The following is a 23,775-nucleotide window of genomic DNA, read 5'->3' on the forward strand; positions in this document are numbered from 1 at the left end:
ACTAACAATAATTATTCATAGACAATAATATCTGTTTACTATTTGCGAATTTAATTACAATCGTTAATTAATAGTACTCTTCTCCGTTAAAATTATTTAACCATTTAAGCGTTACTTTTGAGTAGTAAAACTCGATTACATTCACATATAACGATAGTTTTTTTTTTTCCCGTATCTATCATTGTAAGCGGAGAAGATACAATATTTATAGTATCGTAAATCATTTTTTATTTGATTACGTTATGTACAGGAACCTATGATGGAGCTTTTCTTTCATTCTCATTTTTTCTAATTTTTTTTTTTTTGTTAATTTGCTCTTTTGGGCGGTTTTTATTTTTATTCAACGGAATGCAACATTTCTTTAAAAATCGGTGAATTATTCCTCGCTGAATTTTATTATAAATCGATTTCTTTTCATTGAGAAAAGCAATTCCATTTAAATAATCTGATAATTTTTTTTTTATTATCCAAACTTTGATAATTAAAAATAAATAAAATTTGTAATTAAAAATTATTTAAACGTAAAATAAAATTAATATAATTGAAATTAACATTAAATAAAAATATTAAAGACTTTTAAATAAAAAAAAGTAAATATTTATATTCCTTACAAAGTAAATAATTAAAAATGAATTTGTTAAAAGTTTTTTTTTAACACTAAAAAAAAAAAAAAATAGAGAAGCTGCCATAAATTTGTTTATAGGAAAAAAAAATCAGATCACAGTTGGAATTACTTTAAGTGTAACTCTATAAAATTTGCAACTATATCGATTGCAAAGTCGTGAAAAGTCTCCATAAAAGCGAGTTGCTAATTCATAATTACGTGATATTTCTTTCATATAACAATACTGCTTTAGTCGCTAATTAATTATTATTTTTATATAAATATTTGATAATTTGGCATATAGTACATTAGAAATAGTTCCTTTGTTCACAATATTTTTTTTGTGTGATAGAGATATATTGCACTAATTTCAAAAAAAAAAAAAAACTAATCTAATACTGACGAAAAATTTTTTGTACGTCAATATTATATTTTTCATTAAATGAAAAATAAAATTTCAAAAAAAAATATATATATATAAAAAAAATTCAAAATAAAAGTATTTCAAGATATAAAATTATATTTCTTGTTTTATATAATTTTTTTGCGATAATTATAATAAATAAATTTTTTGTATTAAACCAAGTCCACTTCTGGGCCGAAAGGCTGAAGCTTAATTAATAAATAAATAATAAATAAATTCTTCGACGACTTATAAAGCATTTTTCAATGGCACAAACAACTTGGAAATGGATTTCGAAAAATTGCTTATTTTAACAGTGATTTTCTTTTTAGAAAAGAAAAAAATAAATAAATAAACGAAAATCTTAGTAGAATAAATTTTACGTAAAAAGAATCATGAAAAAAATAATTATAAAAATAAATATGTTTTAGAAAGAAAAAAATACAATAAAAAATAATTTTTCCAGAACTGTTAATATTTTTTCGAAATTCCAAATCTAAGTGTTTACAAAATATAAGAAAAATTAAATCCTCTTTTAACAAGTCAGCTGGTTTTTTTTTCTTACATTTACACGCAGCGATGGTAAATCGAAAATAAATATTCAAAAAAATAAAAATAACGTAAAAAATTAAATAGCAAATAATTTAGGGCCACGCCTCGCGCAATTGCAACAAAGTGACTAGTTTTTTTTTTTTTTTCTTTTTTCGTCTCTACTTCACTTTCACTTTATTATGAGATTATGTAATTGTAGGGAATCTAGCTGACTAGTCTTAAATATCACTGAATTTACCGAATTACATTATACAATAATTATAAATACTCGAAAACCAGCACTTTTTATACGACGGAACATAATTACTATATTCATTGCCCACTGATTATTTTCATAGTCATTTTAAAGGGCTACTAGTGTGCATGAATTTTTTTTTGAGAATTTTGTTTTTCCATTACAATTCGTTGTTTTACAAGTTCTTTTTTTTTCAAGAATTATCATTATGTATATATTTTACATAGTTGAACGTTATTTCTTTCTTTTTTTTCGCTTGTAATTGAATTACAGTTTATTGAACCGGGGTGTAGTAAATTCTAAAACTTTCTACGGGAAAATTGTTGCATTCTGTTGATTTCCTTTTTTTTTTTTGGCAGAGACTAGCACACTCGCCCCCGATCCGACTACATAAAAATTATCATCTAAGATAATCCCTTTCCATCAACAAATAGAATTTAGATATCCTGTAATTTCACCTATCTGTACAGTAACCGCTTTTTTTTTGTGAATTCGGTACTTATTTATATTCTTTTGGAATATAGAAAATAATAAATAAATATTCGCGACTGGAGATCAGCGTCGCTCGTTGGTTCCCATAAATTTTTCTCGAAGAACACAAACGAGACGGGATATAATTATAATATATATATATAATATATATATAATTTAAAAAGAAAAACAAAATAGAATTTTTTTTTGAAATGCCAATTGTTTTTTTCGTCAGTGTACAAACAGTTAAAAAATTATGAGTTTCTCACAATTTACTTCGTTTAAAAATGAAAAAATTGTGCTTACAATTTTTCTATATATAGATTTAGAAAAATAATATCACAAGCGGAATTAGAAAAAAAGAATTAATATATGAGTTTTTTTTTTCACATCTACAAATATTTGTTCCATCTAAAATACAAAGGATACATTAGTGCAGACACGATTACAAAGTGCAATGTCGCGTTTACAAAAGCACACATTATTGTTTAAATATTAATTGAGTCAAGAGTATGATAATATAGATATTATATTATAGAATAACTGAGATCAATTATATGTGACCATTTTTTTTTTTTTTTTTTTTTTTTTCTTTGGTCATTATCATTAATATTAATAAAGAGTCTAGGTATAATTTTTTTTTTTCAACTTGTCAAAAAAACAAGTTTAGTCTTTAAAGACTTGGAAGTATTTTTTTCACTGATTGTACACTGAGGAGAATATTTGTACGATCTTGGTTAACGTATTTTGTAAATAAAATTTAAATACGTTGAGAATGAAAAAAATGCCTTCTTCAAATAGAATATATATATATAATATATAGAAAAAAAAAACAAAGATCGTACCTATAAAAAAAAATCCCTTGAGAAGCCTTAAAAATTAGTGAATCACGTCTTCACTTTATTTTTCGCTCTTTACGTCATACGTAGGGAATACGTTTCCCCCCCTCCCTTTCACGGATTAAAGTCTTCAATATTTTTTTTTTTATAAGGAGTGTCCATTGGTTTAACTAGAAAGGTTTTTTTGCTTACTAATTTGATCCAAAAAGGTATCACATTCCTAGTTGGCTGTAGTTCAATAAATTCTCCTCACTCGAGTTGAATTAAACATTTCCCACATATAGTTGAATGTCGCAGCCTCACGTTTCACGTCCAATCACTGTACTTTCCGGCATTGGTCTAAATCTGCGGCATCTAAAATTAGTTTCTTTATTGGACAAATAATAATTTCGAAAAAAAAAAAACTAAAAGCAGTAAAAATAAAATTGGCATCTAATTAGTTTGTTTGGGACAAATAAACAAAAAATAATTCACACCTTGCATTATTTTCTCCGATGTGAGGTGGCAAAGATGAAGGTGGTGGTGGAGGTTGAGAATTCGCTGCTCCACTGCTGTTTGAATCATTGTCACTGCTCTCTTCGGTTCTCTTGCCAGCTTCTCCTAGAAGATGAGAAGGTACACCTCTCGGATACCATCTAGATATTACCTCAGATATTGGTCTTGTTCTACCTTGTGGTCTTTGAAAACGTAAATTAAGTTGACTTGCGTCGGTCACATATTTTTCGCTAAGCCTGCGACGACGCAATGCCGGTGTGCAGCCAGTTAAATTCTCGTCTTCAGTGGAACTTGTCGAAGTTAATGGCGCCACATTTGGCCTTGCATCGGGTAATGTTGCGCAACGTCTCAACGCTGGTGCTTCCGCATGAATTGTCAATGGCTTACCTTTAGTGACTAAATACAAATGAATGTGTTTTGTTAGTTTATGATTGATTAATTGCAAAAAAAATAGAAGCTGTTAAGAAAAATAAAAAAGAAAACAAAAAGATATATTAATTAACAAATCAACTAACCCGAGTCTTTTGATTGAGAATTTTGAGCCGCAGATTCACTTCCTGTTCTCGTTGTTGTTGTATTTGTTTCTGGTGTTGATTCTGATAAGGAACATCGGGGACTTTTTACCGGAACTGGAATTTTACTGTATGTACTGTGTGGCCTGTAGGAATTTTCTCTGTCTTTATGTTCTCGAAGTTGAACACTCGATGGTACAGTGGTCGACGCTGTTGTCACGGGATTTTTATTTGGCATATTGTTTGCGCAAACACGATTTTCAGTTGTGTCGTAATAGACGGAAGAATCTTGCTGACCGGCTGGACTTCCAGCTGTGCCATTCGTTAATTTTTCTGCAAAAAAAAAGATAATTTTGAATTTAAAATCAAAATTTTAAATAATTTGAAAAAAAAGAAATGTCCTTACTACTTTGTAATGGTTCTTTATCGGCGCTTGTTTGGACAACAGTAGCGCCTCCAGTTCCATCGACAACTCTTATTTCAAGTCTTCCAGCGACCGCTTGTTCCTCTTCATCACCGGCTGGTGTTGTTGGAACTGTATTTGTTGGCGAAAACGTAACTGCAGGAACACTCGCACGTCTACGTGGTGGACTTTCTCTTGGCTCATCGTGTCGCGTTGCAATATTCCTCATAACATCGACTTCGTACAATAAATCATCAAATGCAGCCTGTTGGACCTATCAAAACGAATTAAAAATATAAATTTTCGATAATTTTAAAAAGCAGATTGAAACGTACCAGAGGAGCTTCTAAATAATCGCGAACGTGCGGCGCCAGCGCCGGTACACTCCATGCTCTCGGTAATGCTCTCTGTAATTCCGGATATTTTTCAATTCCGGCAATATTTAAACACCTGTGCCGACCAGCAGCACGCGGTGAATCCTCACTTATTCGCGAAAGTGCAGTTTGAACAGCCGATAAACTCTGTTGTTGTGATGAAGTTGGCAACACCGACACGTGCACCTTTCCTTCCTGAGATGTCGTTCCCGCCACTACTTCATTACCGATCTAAAATAGAAAAAAAAATGCATAAAGATCTCAAAATTCTATTTATAAATTTCTATTCATAGATATTTTTTTTTTGTCAAACCTTCTTTTCTAAATTCTATGACACAATCGAAAATAGAATATATATAAATAGAATTTCCGAGAACTATAAAATTCCAAATTTGAATTGAAAATAATCTCACTTGTGGTACAATGGATGGTGGGTGACCTCCTTTATGTTCCGGACTTTGTAGATTGTCGCCTTTCCATTCATTGTCTGTTTCCTCGGAATCGTCAAACTGTGATTTCCACTGTGATGCCAATGTCAATCCACCGCCACCTTTTGTGACTTGTTGTAAAGCTGAGACATTATCATCATCTATTTGTGCGAATTGAGTAATGGAACAATCTCTAAACGCTGAACGACCACTTCGTGACTGATGACGTCCATCGACTCTCTTTTTTGGTTCTCTTCTCAAAGGTTCCCTCTGCTCTGTTACCTGTTATAAAATAATAATAATATTAATATTAAACACCAAAAAAAATTTTAAATTCAGAGAGACGAAGACAATTCACGTTAAAAAAACGTTTCACGAACCAAAGTTTATTTCTTCTTTCATAAGGACTAATTCACAAAATTATTTCTCAAACACTACTACTAAACACTGTTTTTATACCTTAAAATTTTATAAATCAAAAAATTGAAAATGTTTTCAATTTTGCTTCTTCGTCAACTCTATACACGATTCTTCACTGACGTTATCAATACTCTTCGTTGAAATTTCCTGAAATATTTCATTCAAATAAAAGGAGAATAAAATCAAAAAGAAATTTCCATCCAATATTATGTCTGCTTTCAAAAAAATTTAGGAATTTAGGAATATTTTAAAAATGAGATAATGAGGGGAGAAAAAATGAAATACTTACTGGACTTTGGTTTCCGACATTTTTTGCATTAGTAACGTCGTACGAACAATACGAGGCATCGACGTCAGTTTGTATTCGAGGACTTGGTGGTTCACCAGATGTTTGTTCTGGCGCAGCAACAACTCGTAAACGTGCAAAAGTTGCACCGCTCGCCGATTTACGAAGAGGCACAGAAACATTTGTATTCGATTTAGTACGTGGGACTTCTGATGCTGAACGTGCAGACGCAACCATTTCATCTGCCTCGGTGTCAATTTGCTTTTCCACCGGTGGCGTTTGACATTGTGGTTCGACTGCCATTGAAACTGCGCGTCTCTTCTTCGGAGAAACTGCAAAAATTTCGTTTATTTTTTTTTATTAAATAATTTATTAATCAAGATAAAACTCATAATAAGCTATAAAATTCCATTTCTTACATAGTTGCAAAAACTGAAAGTATTTTTTTGCATAAATTTTCGAACCTTGCACAGGTAGTGAAACAGCGACTTGACCCCCTTGAGGATTTGTATTGTCCGTAACAGGTAACGTAGCATTGCAATTTTTATCCCGGCCATGATTGCTAATTGCTGCTGTTAACGGAATTGTTGATCCTTCTATTGTACACTGTCGACTTCTCCTGCATATACTTTCATAATCCAATTGAGCCTTTAAAAGAAATATTTTTAATTATAAATCAAAATTGTTTAAATAAAAAAAATGAAATTTTGAAAAATTAAATAAACTTACATCTAATTCTTTTCTGTTGTCGGGCTCGACATTCTCTTGATTATTAGTATCTACATTTGGTGTGGTTTGCAATTGATTAATTGTCGTCGCTGTTGTATGTGTTGGCGGTAGTGGAACAGTGGGTAACGATCTGGTGGTTGGTAAACCTTCATTAACAATTATAGGTCTTTCCCAGTCGTAGGGGTCACTCGCCTTCACACCACGACGTCTCATACACCTTTCAAGTAAACCACTCAACATTGCATAATCTGGTTTATCCGCATAGCTCAAACTCTAAAAAATAAATTCAAGGTAAAAATAAAAATTAATAAATACAAAATTAATCGAAAAAATTAGAAAAAAAATTTTGTACTGAATTTGAATACAAAATATAAACAAACGTTTATAGAATAAGTTTAGGTACATTTTGTAGAATGCCAAATATTTCTCTTCGATGCAACGATAATACGTAAAGAAACTTTGTCAACAAGCCAAAAAAGTGTTATAGATATTTGTAACATAATTATATCATTTTCAGTAAAGTATTTTTCAATAAGCTTAAAAAAAAATGATGTAATATGTTAAAAATAATATTTTTATTATTTTAATTAATTTACAAAAAGTATAGTAAAAGTATAGTTACCTGAATGTGTTCTAAGAAAAGACGGAAATCCGAAGGAAGATGCTTCAGCAGTAATCGATAATCATATTTTTCTTTCAATAATCCTACCTGATTGATTGAAAAAAAAAGAAATTAAAATTACATTTTTAAAATAAAATTATAAATATATTTAGAAAAATTTAGAAGACTTACTTGTTCCTTGTCTTTGAGTTTACGCCAAGGAAGTGAACCATTAACGAATTCTATCAACATATAAAAAAGGGACCACAAATCGTCGTGTCGTCCCATTTCTTTGTTCTTGTGAGCATTGATAGACGCATACCGGACGGTACCTCTGAATCCTGCCGCTGCACGAGGAGGTCGAACTTCTCCATTTCCCGTTGTAAATTGACGAGCCAGTCCAAAATCCAGCATAAAAACCAATCTGCAATTATTGGACTGACGACCAATTGAAAAATTTGACTGCAAAATAATTAGAAATTTTTAGAAAATCCTCGTTTTAAAAATTGGTAAATTATTTTTTAAAATCTTAACTATTCCGTAAAAAAACAAAAAAACTCACTGGCTTAATATCTCTGTGAAGGAAGCCAACTTGATGTATATTTTCTATTGCTTTTAAAATTTGAATTCCAAGTCTCAATGTTGTGGATAGAGAAAAAGAACCTCTCGGTTGCGCACGTCGTAATTCTGCCAAATTTTTTCCTTGAAGTTGCATTACTACATAATTGAATCTATCATTTCGTCCACAGCCTATAAATCTACAGACATTTTCTTTACCTGAAAAGAAAAATTCCTTAATAACCTTTTGAATTAAATAGAAAATTTCTAAAAATTTACACAATAAAATTTGAAGGCTTTCATAAACATTCGTTTTGTAATTCAATTTTATTAAAAAAAAACATTTGCCAAAAAATTTAAATAAATGTATCTTAACAATTACCACCTTGAAGCTTTTTAAGAACAGCCACTTCCATTTTAAGAACTTGTTTTGGTTGACGAGCTGATTCCACTTTAAGGGCGACATTTTCCTTTGAGACTAAATCTAGGCCTTCATAGATTTCCCCAAATCCACCACCGCCAATTTTTTTCGTCTATTTTGTAATAAAAAAAAAAATAAGTAATTACAAGAAATCATAAAAATTACAAAAGGAACAATAATCAAAAAAAAAAAAAATTCTCAAAGAAAAGGAGAGTTCGTGGATGAACTGTACCTTTTATTTTTTACAATTGCATCAATTAGAAAAATATTATTCCGTTATGAAAATTATTTTGATTAAAAAAAAACTATTTTTCTCCCGTCAAAGAATCTTATCATTTTATGAATCATTATACATGCATTATTAAACAATGTGTTGCATTATTGAAAACACTATATTATTCGAGAAAAAAAAAATATCTAATGATTCATTCATAGAATCAAAACACTTATATAACAATAATAATTTGCAAGAAACATGCTGTTTTGTTGTTTAAAATAAAACACTACCTGCAGTTACTTTTAAACTCATGATCAATACAAGATTTTCAATAAAATATTAACTTCTCTCTCTAAACCTCAAGCTCCATTAGTTAGAATTTAATAATGACTTCCAAAAAAAGACTTGAAAATTAAATCAAGAAATACATTTTTAAACGATACAAATATACATTTTTATAATATTGATTATATTATAACAAGAAGAATAAGTAAAAGAAGAAATAAATAAAATAAAATAAACTTTAATAAAATTACTATCAAGCACTAAATTCTAAAAATTCATTTTGTTATCCAACTTGAAATTTACATCAGAGATGTGAATGAAAGATTCACATTAGATTCAAAGCCAAAATCAATAGTTTTGGAGTAAGTTTCTCCTAGAATGACAAGAATTAATAATAATGAAAAATTATGAATTGACTTGATTAATTATCGTCGAGTGTTGATATGAAAATTTTTTAAATTCTCAAGGTCAAAATAAATTAGATTTTTTTAAAATACCAGTAAAATTGATGTAGAAATATAAATTCAATAGAGAAAACTTATCGAATCGTGTAATTTGATACTCGACGTAGTCTATAAATTCATGAGTTTAAAGTTCAGCTCATTCACAAAAGCAGAAATAATACACACACACATGGAAAAAAGCCAAAAGTAGGTAAGAAAAATAGTGGAAAAAATTGATAAAAATAAAACTAAGACAAAAAAAAAAAAAAAAAAAACATGTCGCTTACCACTTTCCATCTTTCTTTAACCACATGGCCGGGTTGCAGAAGATTTTCACTCGTCATGGTGATGTTATTATTCTGATCCGTGCTTTCATCGCCTACATGTCTCGAGATGAGTTTTTCCGGATGATTGGGATGCCTAGAAAATGGAACCAACCCCTTAATGCGGTTGCCATGGTTCTCGACAACGATTGCACACTAATTTAAAAACCGCGAGTTTAATCTCGCGACAGGGACACTTGACACGCCCAGTAGCCCACACACAAAAAATACAATTTATTTATTTTTATTTTTTTTAGTTCGTAACCTATAAAGAAATAATCGAAGAAAAATTCTTGGTACGCGCCCCGTGTTAGGCAGCCATGATTGCGTTTAAGCAAAGGGTCAGCTATTCCAAGGGGATGACTTTGCCCCCTTTCCCTCCGACGATAAGTCACCACACAACCGGCGCACAAAAAAAAAAGAAGACAATAATGTCCCTTGTCTCAATGAAAATGTTAAATGACTAATAAGAACCTCAAATTCAAGAATATTTTTCTTATTTAATGTAATATGAAGATTCGTTCCTTTTTATCTCCCACGCATTTAGGAGTGATCCAAATATATGACATTTATTTTTACTTAAAACGAACGTCGTCTGCTATTGTAAAATGAATTGAATGTTGTCACTTTCACAATTGATAATGTTGTCTTAAAATTATTGGAATAGATTTTTGGAATTGGCAGCTTTTCTTTTTCAATTATTAATCACGATAAATTAAAAGGAATTAATTAGAACACTCGCGAAATAATTCGTCGTACGCCGATGATGGCTCCACCATTTTTCAACCAAAAGTCTTTTTAGTTTAATTGATTCACCGCTAGGAGCGCGAGAGATGTGTTTTAAGAGCGCGACATTCAAATACTAAAATATTTAAACTTGAAAAAGCTCTAAGCACATATCATCAGACTTTGAGCTTTCACAAGAGACAAATGTTAAGAAACAACTGATGATAATAATAATAAAGCTGAAGCATAAGTTATAAGAGTTTATTTTGAAACGGAATCAGATAAACTTCAACGTAGAAAGGGACATCATTCAACAGGGGCATTTTAAGGAACTTTTTATATTTTTGCTTCATAAATAAATAAATACATAAATAATTTATAAACTATAATTATTTATGTATAAATTTTATTATTTCTCAAATAGAAAATAATTAATTGACAAATAATGTACGTATAAAAAAATAGAAATTTTTCTTATAAAACTTAAGAAATTGTTTTTTAATGAAATTATAAAATTAATTTATTGTAAAATATGCAGTTTATGTATTACAAAGCGTGTAAGAAAGAAAGTTTCATAGAATGAAATTACATTAAAAGGAAATTATTTCATTCGTGCGAATTACGATAATTCAGAGCGTTGACCGTGCCCCATTAATTTTCAACACATTAACCCGTTCTCTGAAAATAGCTGAGATCTCGGATCCTTATTCAGATTGAGCTATAAGTTTTAAGTTATCCACTCTTCTTGAAAGTGGCCAGAAAGTCATTCAAGTAATTATAAAAATTATTTTTAAATATTTACAAAAAAAAAAAAAAAATTTACTCATATTTGTAAAATAATTATTAATTAATATATTAATTAAAAAGAAATAATTTTCCTTCTATATAAAGGAAGGAAAAATTCTATTTTTAAATACTCATTAAAAAGTCTTTTGTTTTAATTAAATAGTAGAGAGTTTAATGACTTGATTTAAATTTCTTTCCTTCAATGACAAAATCATTAAAATTTATTTTTCAACTAATCAATTTTTACTATTATTTTTATTTCATTTTCAAATTTCTTTTTCTCTTTTTTTTTGTTATAAAAATTAATTTATTAAAGTTATTTTTTAAAGGTGCAAAATTTTTAAATTGAAATACATTTTGTTAATATTGTTTGACATTCGTTTTGATATTTGAAGGTTTTTAAACATTGAGAGAAAAAAAATAAAGTTTCTCGCTTCTTAGTTTGTCAAAGTGAAATGTTTTTGTGCAGAACTGTGTAAAAAAAAAATGTTGAAAATTTAAAATTAGATGCGATTGAATTCATTTTTTGTTTTTTTAAAAAAATCAATGTTCACATAAATCGTATCAAAAGAATTACGTAACGTTTGAAAAAATTTATATGGTATAATAATTGCAAACCGATTATTATAGATTACAATGTTATAACAATAAAAATTGCAAAAAAAAAAATTTATTTTGATTATTTTAATTAATTTTTAAAAAATATGCAAGAATAAAATAATAAAAATAGAATTTTTAATTAATTATTTACAGTAAAATAATTTAAATTAAAAACTAATTAATAATTATTATTATCAAAAGATTAATTAAAAGAGAAAATGAAAAAAAAAATGTTGATATAATCAAAAAGTAACGACAAGTAAATTTAATTTTTCTTCAAAAATAACGAGAAAATAATCATTTCCCACGACATAAATGTGATTGGAAGTAATAAAATAAAATATAAAGCTACTGAGAATCGCGGAAAAGACGCGCGCAATTTTTATTGAAACATTTCTGTCAAAACTTCTTGGAAAAAAATTAGCAAAAGTAAAAAAAAAAAAAAGAGAGAGAAAGAAATGAAGAGAAACACATGAGGAAAAAACAAATATCTCTTTTGAAAGAGAAAAAATGCAGAAGAAAAATTCAAAAATACAACCACAGTGCAAGCATCTGGGTGCTATGATTAAATTCGGAGTTTGCTCTGGTTATTTTACGCTCTCGAGTCTGTTTCCTCTATTATGTATAGTTTGCACTCATAAGAAGAAGAAGAAGAAGAAGGAGAACAAAGCCCAAAAAGTTACACCTTTTTGAGATAATTTATAATTACTTCTACCGGCTATTTACGATTCCTTTCTATATAAATTATATAGGTACGAATATTCCCATATGATTATCGATTATACACGAAATGTCTGATATTTTTAGACGATATTTGGATTTCTCTAAACACTGACTGGTACAATAATTTGCATTCAAGGCTGGAATTTATTTATTTTTATCGAATTTATAAAAAGAGTCTCCCTTTGAATTAAATATCCCTCTAAATTTCATCGAGAAAAATATTTTTCCCTATATACCTAAAAAAAAATAATTTTTAAGTTATTAATTTATTTAAATAAAATTAAAAATAAAACTAATTAATGCTAATTATGATAAATCATTGTTAAATAATATTCTTTGAAATATTTTTAATTAGGTACTTAAAAATAGATGTTAAAAAAAAAATTAATTTTATGAAAAAAAAAAAATTAATCTAAAATAGTAAAAACTGATTATCAAAATGATGGAAATTTATTGCTCTCTACAACTAACTCTAGGCTTGTTAAATTATTGTTGATGCCAATTGATGTCATACTAGATAGAGCATGTTTATTATTCTGGTTCATAAGATTTTGCAAAACACTCATGTTTTAATATATATATAAAATAAAAAATTTTTAAATTATTAATTATTTTCTCGAAATACATGAAACTATTTGGACAATAAACAAAAAGCAAATGACGTTTTTCTTTGTTAACTTTCTAATTTTTTTTTTTTTTTGTTTAAAAATAATGATAAAAAAATCATCAAATTATAATTTATATCACATTATCATAATAAATATTATTTAAAACAAAATAATTTTCTTTATCTATAAATAGAATTTTAAGTTCAATGTTCGATCTTGAATTATAACAAAGGAGAATTTTCCGTAAAATTGAAAGAATAAAAAAATTTTTTTTAAACTTTTTTTACCCTCACTTTTATTGCAAATTACAAGAAAGAGAGAGAGAGGGCAAAATTATGTTATACGAGATAGTAAATTTGCGAGAGAGTGTATATTATCTTTCTTTTCTCCACTTTGCTTATAAAGTTTTGTCCACGAAAGACAGAAAGGTTTATACTAATATACTCTCTTCTTCAACAGAGAGAAATAATTTAAGTTTAAACATCTATTTTTAAGCAGCCCCATTCTGTTTATGATACCAGAGTTAGACTCCTATTTCCGCACGAAAAAAACATTTTTTTTGTTTTATTTTATTTTTTTTATATTTCGATTATGTATATAGTACTCGAATGATTCCTAGGTCAAGATATCATGAATTTATTATCTTACTCTATTAATAATGAACCGATTTTCAAAATGAATTTTTTTTTTACTTTTTAATTACTAAACACAAAAAAAATTGGGTCTATTATTTCGTAAACGAAAAATATTTTTGAACAATTTTTTTTTTTTTATTTCTACACATTTTTTTTCGTTTTGCTTTCGTTTTCTTGATTTTGTAATTAGGACAACGTGTACAAATGACTTGAAATGTAAACGTAATCCTTAAAACTTCATTTATGGCAATTGGGTCAGTATATTGAAAAAAAAAGCAGTTTGTTCTACACATCATTAATCGATAGATTCTTCCAATATAAATTGAGTAACATTATATGGCATTCAAGTTTAGAAAAAAAATTAATAAATTAAAAAAAAATATTTAAAATTTATATTAATTATTTAAAAAATTGGATATTTTAATTTATAAACTATATTTACTCCGATTCAAATGAATTTTTCCTCGATCGTTAAAAAAAAGAAACAAAGAGAAAATTAATGATAGAGCAATTTTTATTTCGATTCTAAAAAAAAGTAATTTTTATTTTGTTCTATATTATCTAATTTATTCTTAACTTCTCGTCTATCTAGAAACACGTGTCCTCTCACATTAAAACGTGTCGTTGAAAACTAACTTGTCAATTATTTTCAAATTGATGAAAAAAACAAAACAATGATTAATTAATTATATTCTTTCTTACTTTTTATTATTACAATAATTACTACTAATTAGAAGAATAAAATTTTAAAAATATTATTTTTTTATTTTACTATATAGTGTTATAAATAATTTAAAAAATAACGGAAAAATAATATCTATCGATTAATGATTTTATGTTTAAAAAAAAAGCCATAAAAAATGTTTTCCTTTGACCTTTTAAATTTGAAAATATTATTTTTGAAATTTATTAACCACAGTAGCATTTCTAAAAACGATTTTACAATTCAATAAAACATCGGCAAAACAATCAGATTTGCGAGAAATATTATTATTATCATGACCTTTGTAGAAAAAAAATATTATTGATTTTAAACATTAAATTGAAGGAAGTCACGAAATTTTGACGAAAAGTTCAATTATTTTTAACGAGCTTTTTACAGGCGAAAATAAAATTTCAATTGAAATTTTCTTTTTTTTTTTTTTGAAGCAAATGCGAAATGTTAAAAATAAATATTTCAAATTAAATATAGTAATAAAGAAAGAAAGCTAAGCTTATATGTATATGAATATTGAAAGCACATGATGTTCATAATTAGCATTATTAATTGTCAGATAAATCGATTTCCTTAGAGTTTTTCAAGCAAAAATAGTTATAAGAAATTTTTTTTCACATCTCATTAATTATGAATATAGAATTTATTATAATCTTTAGAAAATAAAATAACCTTTTTGTTAAAATATTTAAATAATGGAACTAAAGAAAAATATTTTTTTTTATACACTGTAAAAATAAAAAACCCAATTTTTTAAAAAATAAATATTGTAATGAATTAATTAATAATTAATAAAATATTTCTTTTTCACAGTGTATAAAAAAATGTTCCATTCATAAACACATAAAATGATCAAACAAAACATCATCGTTTACACATACCTTCTGTGGGGTAAAAATTAATCATATTAATTATTTAACGTTTTCCGCAACAAATATTCTAAACAACTCATTAATTTTCAATTATGTAAAACTAAAAAGACACTGTTTTCACACATACCACTTCATGGCCTCCAATTAGAAGGTATCACCAGTAACAATTGGAATATTTTTGAGTTCTTGATTTAAAAAATTTGATTGAAAATAATTATAACAATTAGAAGGTGAGAGTGAGACGATATATAACTTTTGAGAGAGAGAAAGAGAGAGAGAGGACCTTCGCGCGCCGATTCATCCAAAACTCTGATCTGAAAACTAGAGCCGGCAAAGCTACACGAGCCAAAACCAAGTCGTTGCCGTTCAAATGGCATTGGAATAAGATGCCAAATTTCCACCATTTAGGACCCTCCCTCATTTTTAGGCTCATTGTCCTCCCACATCACCTGAAAAAAGACAATAACATTAATCAAAGTGTTTTGACAATTTAGAATCAATTTTTAGAAGAATTAACAGAGTATTTTTAATTAATTTGCCAAACATTTTCACGTAGATAAAAAATAAATTTTTTATTTTAATTCAATTAAATAATTTAAAATAATTATTTTATTTACTTTTCCCAGACTTTTAGTATAAAAATAAAAAAAGAAATAGTTAATTTTTTTTTTGAGGTAAAGGAAAAAAAATTATGACAATTGGAAAAACCCAAGAATATATAATATTGGGGTCAAAGAGAGAAAATAGTAAAAAAAAAAAGAAAAGAAAGAAGATAATTTTGTGAGTTATTTTTTTTCTCAACAAGTCGTTAAGCAAAAAAGTCTTGGCAAAAGAATGGTGAATTTAATGTCTACAGTCATGATTGGCAAACCACTTGCTAATTAACGAAGGTCCTCATATAAGAATAATTATAGAATGCTAGGACAAATGTGTTATCTAATTACATATATGTTTATCAAGATAAAACAACACTTTCTCTATCAAAACAAAAAGAGAGTAAATTTTTTCTATTTTCAAATTTTCCCTCAAGTAATTTAAAAATCAATTCTTTTTCAAACTACAAAAAAAAAAATTACTAAATATAATAATTATTATAATTAATCAGAAATAAATTAATAATTACTAAAAATAGAGTGAATAAAAATTTTTTAAAAAATTTAATTTTTTTTTAGAAACTATCATCATAGGTAAAAAAAAAGAAGAGCGGAAGCAGTGGTTTTTTTTAATACGAAAATCAAAAATCTTTCGGCCAACGCATTTCACGAGGTTAACTATTTTCGTAATCTTGACACATGTATAATAATTTCACGTAGAATTATTATATGGTTTAATTTAATATGAATTAAATAAAAAAATTATATTTCACTTATTTCTCTAAAAAACAATATAATAAGTAAATAAAAACAATAAAAATGAACAATTCTAAATTTTTCGTCTGTCTGTCTGTCTGGTAGACACAACTTATCTTGCTATTTAGTGAAAAATGAGTTTTCCAACATTTCTGAACATTCACTATAACTTCTTTCATTGACATACAATTTGGCATATGATCAAAGGGATATTTGTCCGGTTGTTGTTAATATCAACGTGAATTTTACTCTATTTTTAGATTTATTAACAAGCAACAGGTTAATAAACTCGATAAAGAATTTTCAAAAAAAAAAATTGTAATTGTCTTTAACTAAAAAAATATATAAATTTATGATTCTGTATATTCCTAAATTTGAATTATAGCTATTAAACTAATTTAATTACCAAAAATTTCAGTTACATTTACATATCAAGTATAATTAAATTAACAATTAAAAATAGCCAAACATAACAAAATTGAACTTAATTTTAGGTTATGTTGACATTAATTTTAAAATTTTATCCTTAATTTTATATATTTCAAACAAAAACAAAATAAAATCAACTGTCTATACATTCTTGACTAATAATTTTTAATTGTTTACGAAAACTAATTATTTTTCATTAATTAAAATATAGTATAAACAAAAAGTTACCGTTAAGATTTGACATTGAAAATTTTGACTATAATTTAGATTTAAATAAAATATGTGACACTTACTCATTTTTTTAAATTATTTATTTGGATTGTTATTATTCTCAATAAATTACTTTAATTATCCTCTCTTTAAATTGAAATTAAATTAGAAACTGATTATAAATTTTGAAAACTTCGTGTTATTGTTATCGTTAAACTGATATGAATGACTGATATACAGATAAGAATTGAAATAGACATTAAACAGGGGCCGATTTTCAAAAGTCCCGCTCTAAAATAAGTCGATAGGTGTCGCTCTATTTGTGCGTCGTCTGCTAAAGCATGTTTATTAAAGATCACAAGAAGACAATTATGATTTATTTTCTTTATTTGTTGAATTAATTATTCACCGGTTGATTTATTGAAGAGGACACGTTAATTAGATATAAAACAGTAATTAAACGTTATAAAGGTAACTATATTATTATATACAATCTTAAAACTCAATGTAATTGCAACCCATAGTACCAATTCGCTCTGCGAAGTAAATTTGATAAATTTAGTCACCGAAAAATTAGATTACGGATCTAAATTTACGATTTAATACTATAAAATAAACTTTTTTTTTCTGTCCTATTAATGATTATCAGGTACAGAAGTTCTGGCTAAATAATGGACGCAAAACGTAACGGGTTTCATGACTATAAATTAAAGACGCGAAATAACTTTACGGAGAGTTAGATCCTTGACATACATCATACTTAATAATGCCTCTCACCAATTATTTTGCAAGAAAATTTCTTCAATCTGAATACAAATTACACGAAAATTATAACACAAAATTTCGCTTTTTTTGTGAAAGTAATCTACTCGTGTGTAATAAGAGTGTGAGACAATATTTATTTTGATATATAAACTCTGATATATTTTCAAAGAATATTATCTCTCAATTGAAAATATATTATTCTTTACTATTTCTTTTTTTTTAAGTTTCAAATTATAATTTATTATAATAACATAAAAATGATTTTGAAAATAAAAACCGGTTTATCGAAATTTGCTGATTAACGACATTAATTTTGAGAAATCCATTATAGAAATGATTTAAAAATAATCGAAATTATATTTTGTTTATAAGAAAAATATAGCGAATTATGAAAATAAAAAAAATTTACATATTTAATGATTCTATTACTCACGCGGTGTGTGAAAATTATACAAGTATTTAATATGAAAGATTTGCAATAATTATGACAGAAATTTAATGAGAAGTTTATAATTTATTGAACATTAAATTTGAAATTAATTTGAAATGCAAGTGCAAAAAAAAGAAAAAGAAAGAGCAAAAAATACTTTGGGAAACTTTAATCATGGAGCCGTTACTGGCTGTTCTCCTGTCACTAAAAATTGTTCTCTCTTCAACACATTTGGATTTAGTATAGATCTTTTCTCTTTTCTCCATTAGTCCATTCCAACCAATCTTTCCCACTCTCGTGAGAAGTCGACTCTCGTGTGACGTAGCTCCTCGTGTTTTAAGATTATTTGGATTTGATTCCTTTTTCACCATTACAGTTTGAGTTACGTTTTGCGTCGGATTTGTTTCTCATAATCATATTGTTTATTCGCAATTGACAATTTTAATGTTATTTTCTTTTTAATTTTTCTTTACCAGAGAAAGGTGAATTAATTTATAAAAAAAAAAATTAAATAGAGCGCAATGGCAACTTCAGAGGTAGCTAATTTTTTCCAAGATAAAAACGTGTTCATTACTGGTGGTACCGGCTTCCTTGGAATTTGTGTTATCGAGAAATTACTACGATGCTGTCCGGATGTTAATAATATTTACGTTCTAATTCGTCCAAAAAAAGGGAAAGAAATTCAAGATAGACTAGAAGAATTGACGAAAAATTCCGTAAGTTATAGAAATTTTTTTTTTTAAATTATTATAATTAAATAAATTTTAATTTGTAATTAAATACGGCGCACCTCTTCCCACTACAATATCAAAGTTCAATGGCATTAATTATTACTCAATCTCTATTTATTATTTTCTCGCTCTAATCAATTCAATCTCTAGGTCAATGTTAATTTCATTAATAAAAGATTTTCTTGTTTTATAAATTAGTGATGGTTTTTTTTTTTTCGATTTTTAATTTTGAAGATTCAATTATTTTTTTTGTATATTTAAAATTTTGAAATTTCACAGGTATTCGAGAAAATTAGGAAAGAAAATAAAGAGGATCTTTTTAAAAAATTAATCGCTGTCGCCGGTGATGTTGGTGAGGAGAATTTGGCCCTTTCTGCTAATGATAGATTGACATTAGTGGAACATGTCAATATTGTTATTCATTGTGCAGCATCATTGGACTTTGAAGCCGATTTAAAGAGTACTGTCAATATTAATTTATTAGGTACTCGACGTGTTGTACTCATCTCTCAAGAAATTCGTGATCTTAAGGTTGTTTTTTTTAAATATTCTAATAATTTTAATTTTTTTACATTTTTTGTATTCTCAAGATTTTATTTATTTTAATCTATTAAATATTTATAGTGAATTTATTTTTAAATATTACATAAAATTTTCATTTTCTATTCAGGTGTTGGTTCATATTTCAAGTGCATATGTCAATTCAGTACTTCATGACGTTCAGGAGAAACTTTATCCTCCTCCAACCGAAGTAAAAGAATTTTTGAAAATGGTCGAAAGAACGGATGAACAAATTTTGAAGGAAGAAACAAGAAATATTATTAAAGATCATCCCAATCCGTACACTTTCACGAAACATTTAGCTGAACATGAAATTGCAAATTCAAATCTTCCCGTTACGATCATACGTCCCTCAATGAGTAAATTTTTCTCTTTTTTTGAAAAATAGTAATAATTTTAAATATTTAAAAAAAAATTATTATTGCAGTTACTGCAGCGTGGAATGAACCCATGCCAGGATGGACAATTTCAAAGAATGGACCGCAAGGATTTTTGATGGGAGCAAGCAGAGGAGTCGTGAGACGTTTACCAATTGCACAAGAGCTCATTTACGACTACATTCCTGTTGATATTGTCGTAAATACTATTCTTGTTGGTGCCTACAGTGTTGGCCGAGAAAAGTAATTAAATATTATCTCAATTTCACGACATACCTAAGTATTTAAATGTTAATTATATTTAAAATTATTCATGACAGAACTTGAAAAGAATTACAAAAAAAAAAATATAATTGTTACTTTCTTATTTATATTCTGTGGTCATCGTTAATCAATGGGTTATTTTGTTTTTTTTTTCTCTAAAGAATAATTCAATTTTGTTTTTATTTAAATTTTTATAATTTTAGAATTTAAAAAATTATTTTTAATTGTTTGAAGCAATTTGAAAAAAAAATACTTTAAGAGTTTGTGTTTTCTTATGGAAATGAATGATGATTTTTTATTTTAGGAGTAAAGAATTGAAAATTTATCATTGCACATCGAGCACATGCAATCCATTTAAATGGGAAATGGTATCTCCGAAAATTGATGAATTTCTACACAAATATCCACTTCGCGGCGCAGTTTGGTATCCAACATTGAAATTTTTGCCATCACTCTTTTGGTTCAGAATTTCCGCCTTTTTTTTGCATATGATTCCAGCTTATATTTTAGACACTGTGACAAAAGTGTCCGGCGGTAGACCAATGTAAGTTCAAAAATTTAGTTATTTTTAAATAGAATAAAAATTAAATTCATTTTTGTGTCTTATAACACATTTTTATTTATTTCAAAGTATTGAGAAATAAATTTATTGAGAATAAGACATTAAATTGAATATCTAAAATGTAAATTTCTTAATTTACTTTTTTATGTATTTTATTTAAATATCTATTTAATTAAAATAAATAAGAATAAGAATTAATTGAATAGGAAAAATATGAATTATAAAAAAATTTGAACTTATTTTTCATTGGAAATTTAATTACAGTTTAGTTCGTCTACACACGAATGTAAATAAATCACTTGATCTTTTGGAAAAGTTTATCTTCACTGAATGGAAGTTTGACAATTCACGTACTCTTGAATTGCACGAATCTCTTTCAAATGAGGACAAAAGTCTTTTTACAATGGACATAAGACCATTAAATTGGGAATATTATTTTCTGGATTTAGTTCAAGGTGTTAGACACTATCTCTCCAAGGAGAATCCCAAAAATTTGGAAAAGGCTCGATCAAAGGATAAAATGTAAGTAATTTTTTTTTTAATTAACATTAATAACAATTCATTATTAATTATTCATTATTGTTATTGCGAGTTCGTAAATAGTTTTTTTCAACCAATTTCAAAGATACTCAAAGCAGGGTGTCTACTAGTCCTGGATGTCCTGGAAATGTCCTTGAAAGTCCTGGAATTTTAAATTTTGTCCTTGAATTTTTTATATTTTGCTTTTAAATTTTCAAAAATTTCTAATTTTGTCAATCAAGTTAAAAAAAATTCATTAAATAAGTAAAATGAAAATTTACTTAAGTAATTAATTAATTTTTTAATAATTTCTGAAAACAATAGTTAAACTAAAAATTTTTTTATTCCTTAAAGTCATCCAATTTAATGTCCTGGAAAAATAAGAAATTTGTCCTGGAAAAGTCCTGGAATTTTAATTCAGATTTTTAGTAGACACCCTGTCAAAGTGAAACAAAAATACATTTTATTTTTCTCGAAAACTAATATAAATATTTTTTTTGCCAAAAAACTAAAGTTCGAAATTTAAATTTAAAATCAAAAAAAGTAACCAATTATTTTCTTCTGTAATTAAAAAAGTTCAATATAGTAAAAGAAATCGAATAATAATTTTTCTCGAAAACTAATATAAATATTTTTTTTTGCCAGAAAACTAAAGTTCGAAATTTAAATTTAAAATCAAAAAAAGTAACCAATTATTATCATCTGTAATTAAAAATGTGCAATATAGTAAAAGAAATCGAATAATAATTAATGTAGAGAGTAATTGTCATGAATTCATTATTATTAATGAATTTATTTATATTTAGGTTGATGGTGATTCACTTAATTCTGCAAGCAGCTTTATTAGCACTTGTTTGGTGGATTACCAAATCTGTTCTTGGATCAACTTGGACGAAAACTGGTTTAATAGTGCCTTTGATCTATGTTCTCTTTAATCAGCTCTAATTTTTTTTTTTTTTACAGTTTATTAATCACAAAAGTGGCATTAACGAAAATCGTGAAATTTGATGAAAAGAAGGTTTTTTAAAATACTTTCGATTATCAATTTATAATATACGTTTGGGGTGCTAATACGTTAACGTTATAAAAAGAAGTATTCCTCTTAAAAAGGAATAGATTAAAGAATTAAAATTTAATAATTATTCCAAGAAATTGACAAAAAAGATTTTCTTTTTGCTTTTTCTCTACTTATTTTTAAATTTCTTATTTGTTAAAGAAACCTTACATTAAAGGTACGAGCAATTACTTTATATATGTTATAAAGGTGACGGTAATCGATTTTCTTTAGTAATGCACAAATAATATCCATTAATGTTTTTTTTCAGAGATTTAAGATTGAAAACAGATTCTCTTACATAGTATTTGACTTGCATTTATTTTGTCAATAAGTTTAATTTTATTGCATAAACATTCCAATATTTAAAAAAAAAAAATTCTCAAAATTATTCTGATAAATAGTAAACATAAAGCACCAAGTATAATATATTTTAAGAACTATAACTAAAAAAATGTCATCATTGATAGTTAAAGTATATTTATTCGTGAAATAGTTTAAAGCTTTAATGATTGTTTATTTAATTTCTACGTTTGCCATTAGTGTGTCTGAGTGTGGGTTGTTGGTGTAATTTACACATTGAAATAATAAAGTAGCTTGTACTTTTTCATACAATTTTCTTAATTCAATTTTTTCTCAAATGATATTTAAATAATTGTTTCATTAAAATATAACATTTTTACAATATAAAGAAAACATTAATTAAATACAATTTCATTTTTTAATTTGTAAAATAGTGTTGTTTAACTAAGAAACGTTTTCAATTCAATTACAATTGAAATTTATTTTTAAAAATTAGTAAATTTTCCATGTATATTAAAGTCTTTTCTTTTTCTTCTTTTTTTATAAAAATATCTCAGGAAATTGCATTCTAATATTTTACAACTAGTTTTTTAATGACAACAGAAGTAAGTAGTTAGGGAAAAAAAAGTATTTTAAACAATTGAATCGGTTAATAAAAAAAAATACTTGTCTATTGTTTTCGCAAATTGTTTTCATTTCAAACATTTCCTTGAAGATTAAAGAGACGTTAGAAATTTAAAAAAAAGGAAGAATATTTTCGAAGAGAAATTAATTTTTCTAAGTATCGATTCAATTAGTTTATTAAAATTTTTATTATTATTTAATTCTTTATTATTTTAGGCAAAAATTTTTGATTGAATTTTCCTTCAAAAAAGAGTTGAAAATATTAGTTAAGAAGAGTTTGAAAAATAAAAATATTTTTTTTTTTTGAAGAAAAATGATTATTTATTAAAGGTA

General features: G+C 26.6%; 2 protein-coding genes across 5 annotated transcripts; one reads left to right on the plus strand and one right to left on the minus strand.

Annotated features, from left to right (window-relative positions):
- Positions 1-11: 11 nt before the first annotated feature.
- On the minus strand, positions 12-17,501 carry LOC127281919 (tau-tubulin kinase homolog Asator). Of its 3 annotated transcripts, XM_051305905.1 has the most exons (17): positions 17,336-17,501; positions 15,392-15,713; positions 9,564-9,696; positions 8,296-8,443; positions 7,915-8,129; positions 7,545-7,814; positions 7,374-7,460; positions 6,752-7,024; positions 6,442-6,670; positions 6,026-6,354; positions 5,302-5,598; positions 4,850-5,119; positions 4,518-4,788; positions 4,115-4,444; positions 3,774-3,995; positions 3,581-3,704; positions 12-3,458 (listed from the first exon to the last, which is right to left on the minus strand). In XM_051305905.1, the coding sequence occupies exons 2-17, from the start codon at positions 15,397-15,399 to the stop codon at positions 3,404-3,406; spliced, it is 3,261 nt and encodes a 1,086-aa protein (XP_051161862.1). In that variant the 5' UTR covers positions 15,400-15,713; positions 17,336-17,501; the 3' UTR covers positions 12-3,403. The 3 variants fall into 3 exon arrangements, with proteins under 3 accessions (XP_051161862.1, XP_051161861.1, XP_051161858.1); XM_051305904.1 differs by having other exon boundaries at positions 3,581-3,995; positions 6,487-6,670; XM_051305901.1 differs by having other exon boundaries at positions 3,581-3,995.
- Positions 17,502-17,565: 64 nt separating this feature from the next.
- LOC127281921 (putative fatty acyl-CoA reductase CG8306) lies at positions 17,566-23,130 on the plus strand. Of its 2 annotated transcripts, none has more exons than XM_051305907.1 (8): positions 17,566-17,723; positions 18,924-19,163; positions 19,458-19,709; positions 19,849-20,098; positions 20,167-20,359; positions 20,685-20,924; positions 21,207-21,464; positions 22,268-23,130. In XM_051305907.1, exons 2-8 carry the CDS (start codon positions 18,969-18,971, stop codon positions 22,404-22,406), a joined length of 1,527 nt encoding a protein of 508 aa, XP_051161864.1. In that variant the 5' UTR covers positions 17,566-17,723; positions 18,924-18,968; the 3' UTR covers positions 22,407-23,130. The 2 variants fall into 2 exon arrangements, with proteins under 2 accessions (XP_051161864.1, XP_051161865.1); XM_051305908.1 differs by lacking the exon at positions 17,566-17,723 and adding an exon at positions 18,809-18,828.
- The last annotated feature ends 645 nt before the right edge of the window (positions 23,131-23,775 follow it).

This window comes from Leptopilina boulardi, unplaced genomic scaffold (genome assembly GCF_019393585.1).
Source record: "Leptopilina boulardi isolate dan_hultmark-lab unplaced genomic scaffold, ZJU_Lbou_2.1 LbouV2_278, whole genome shotgun sequence".
NCBI classification, from domain to species: domain Eukaryota; kingdom Metazoa; phylum Arthropoda; class Insecta; order Hymenoptera; family Figitidae; genus Leptopilina; species Leptopilina boulardi.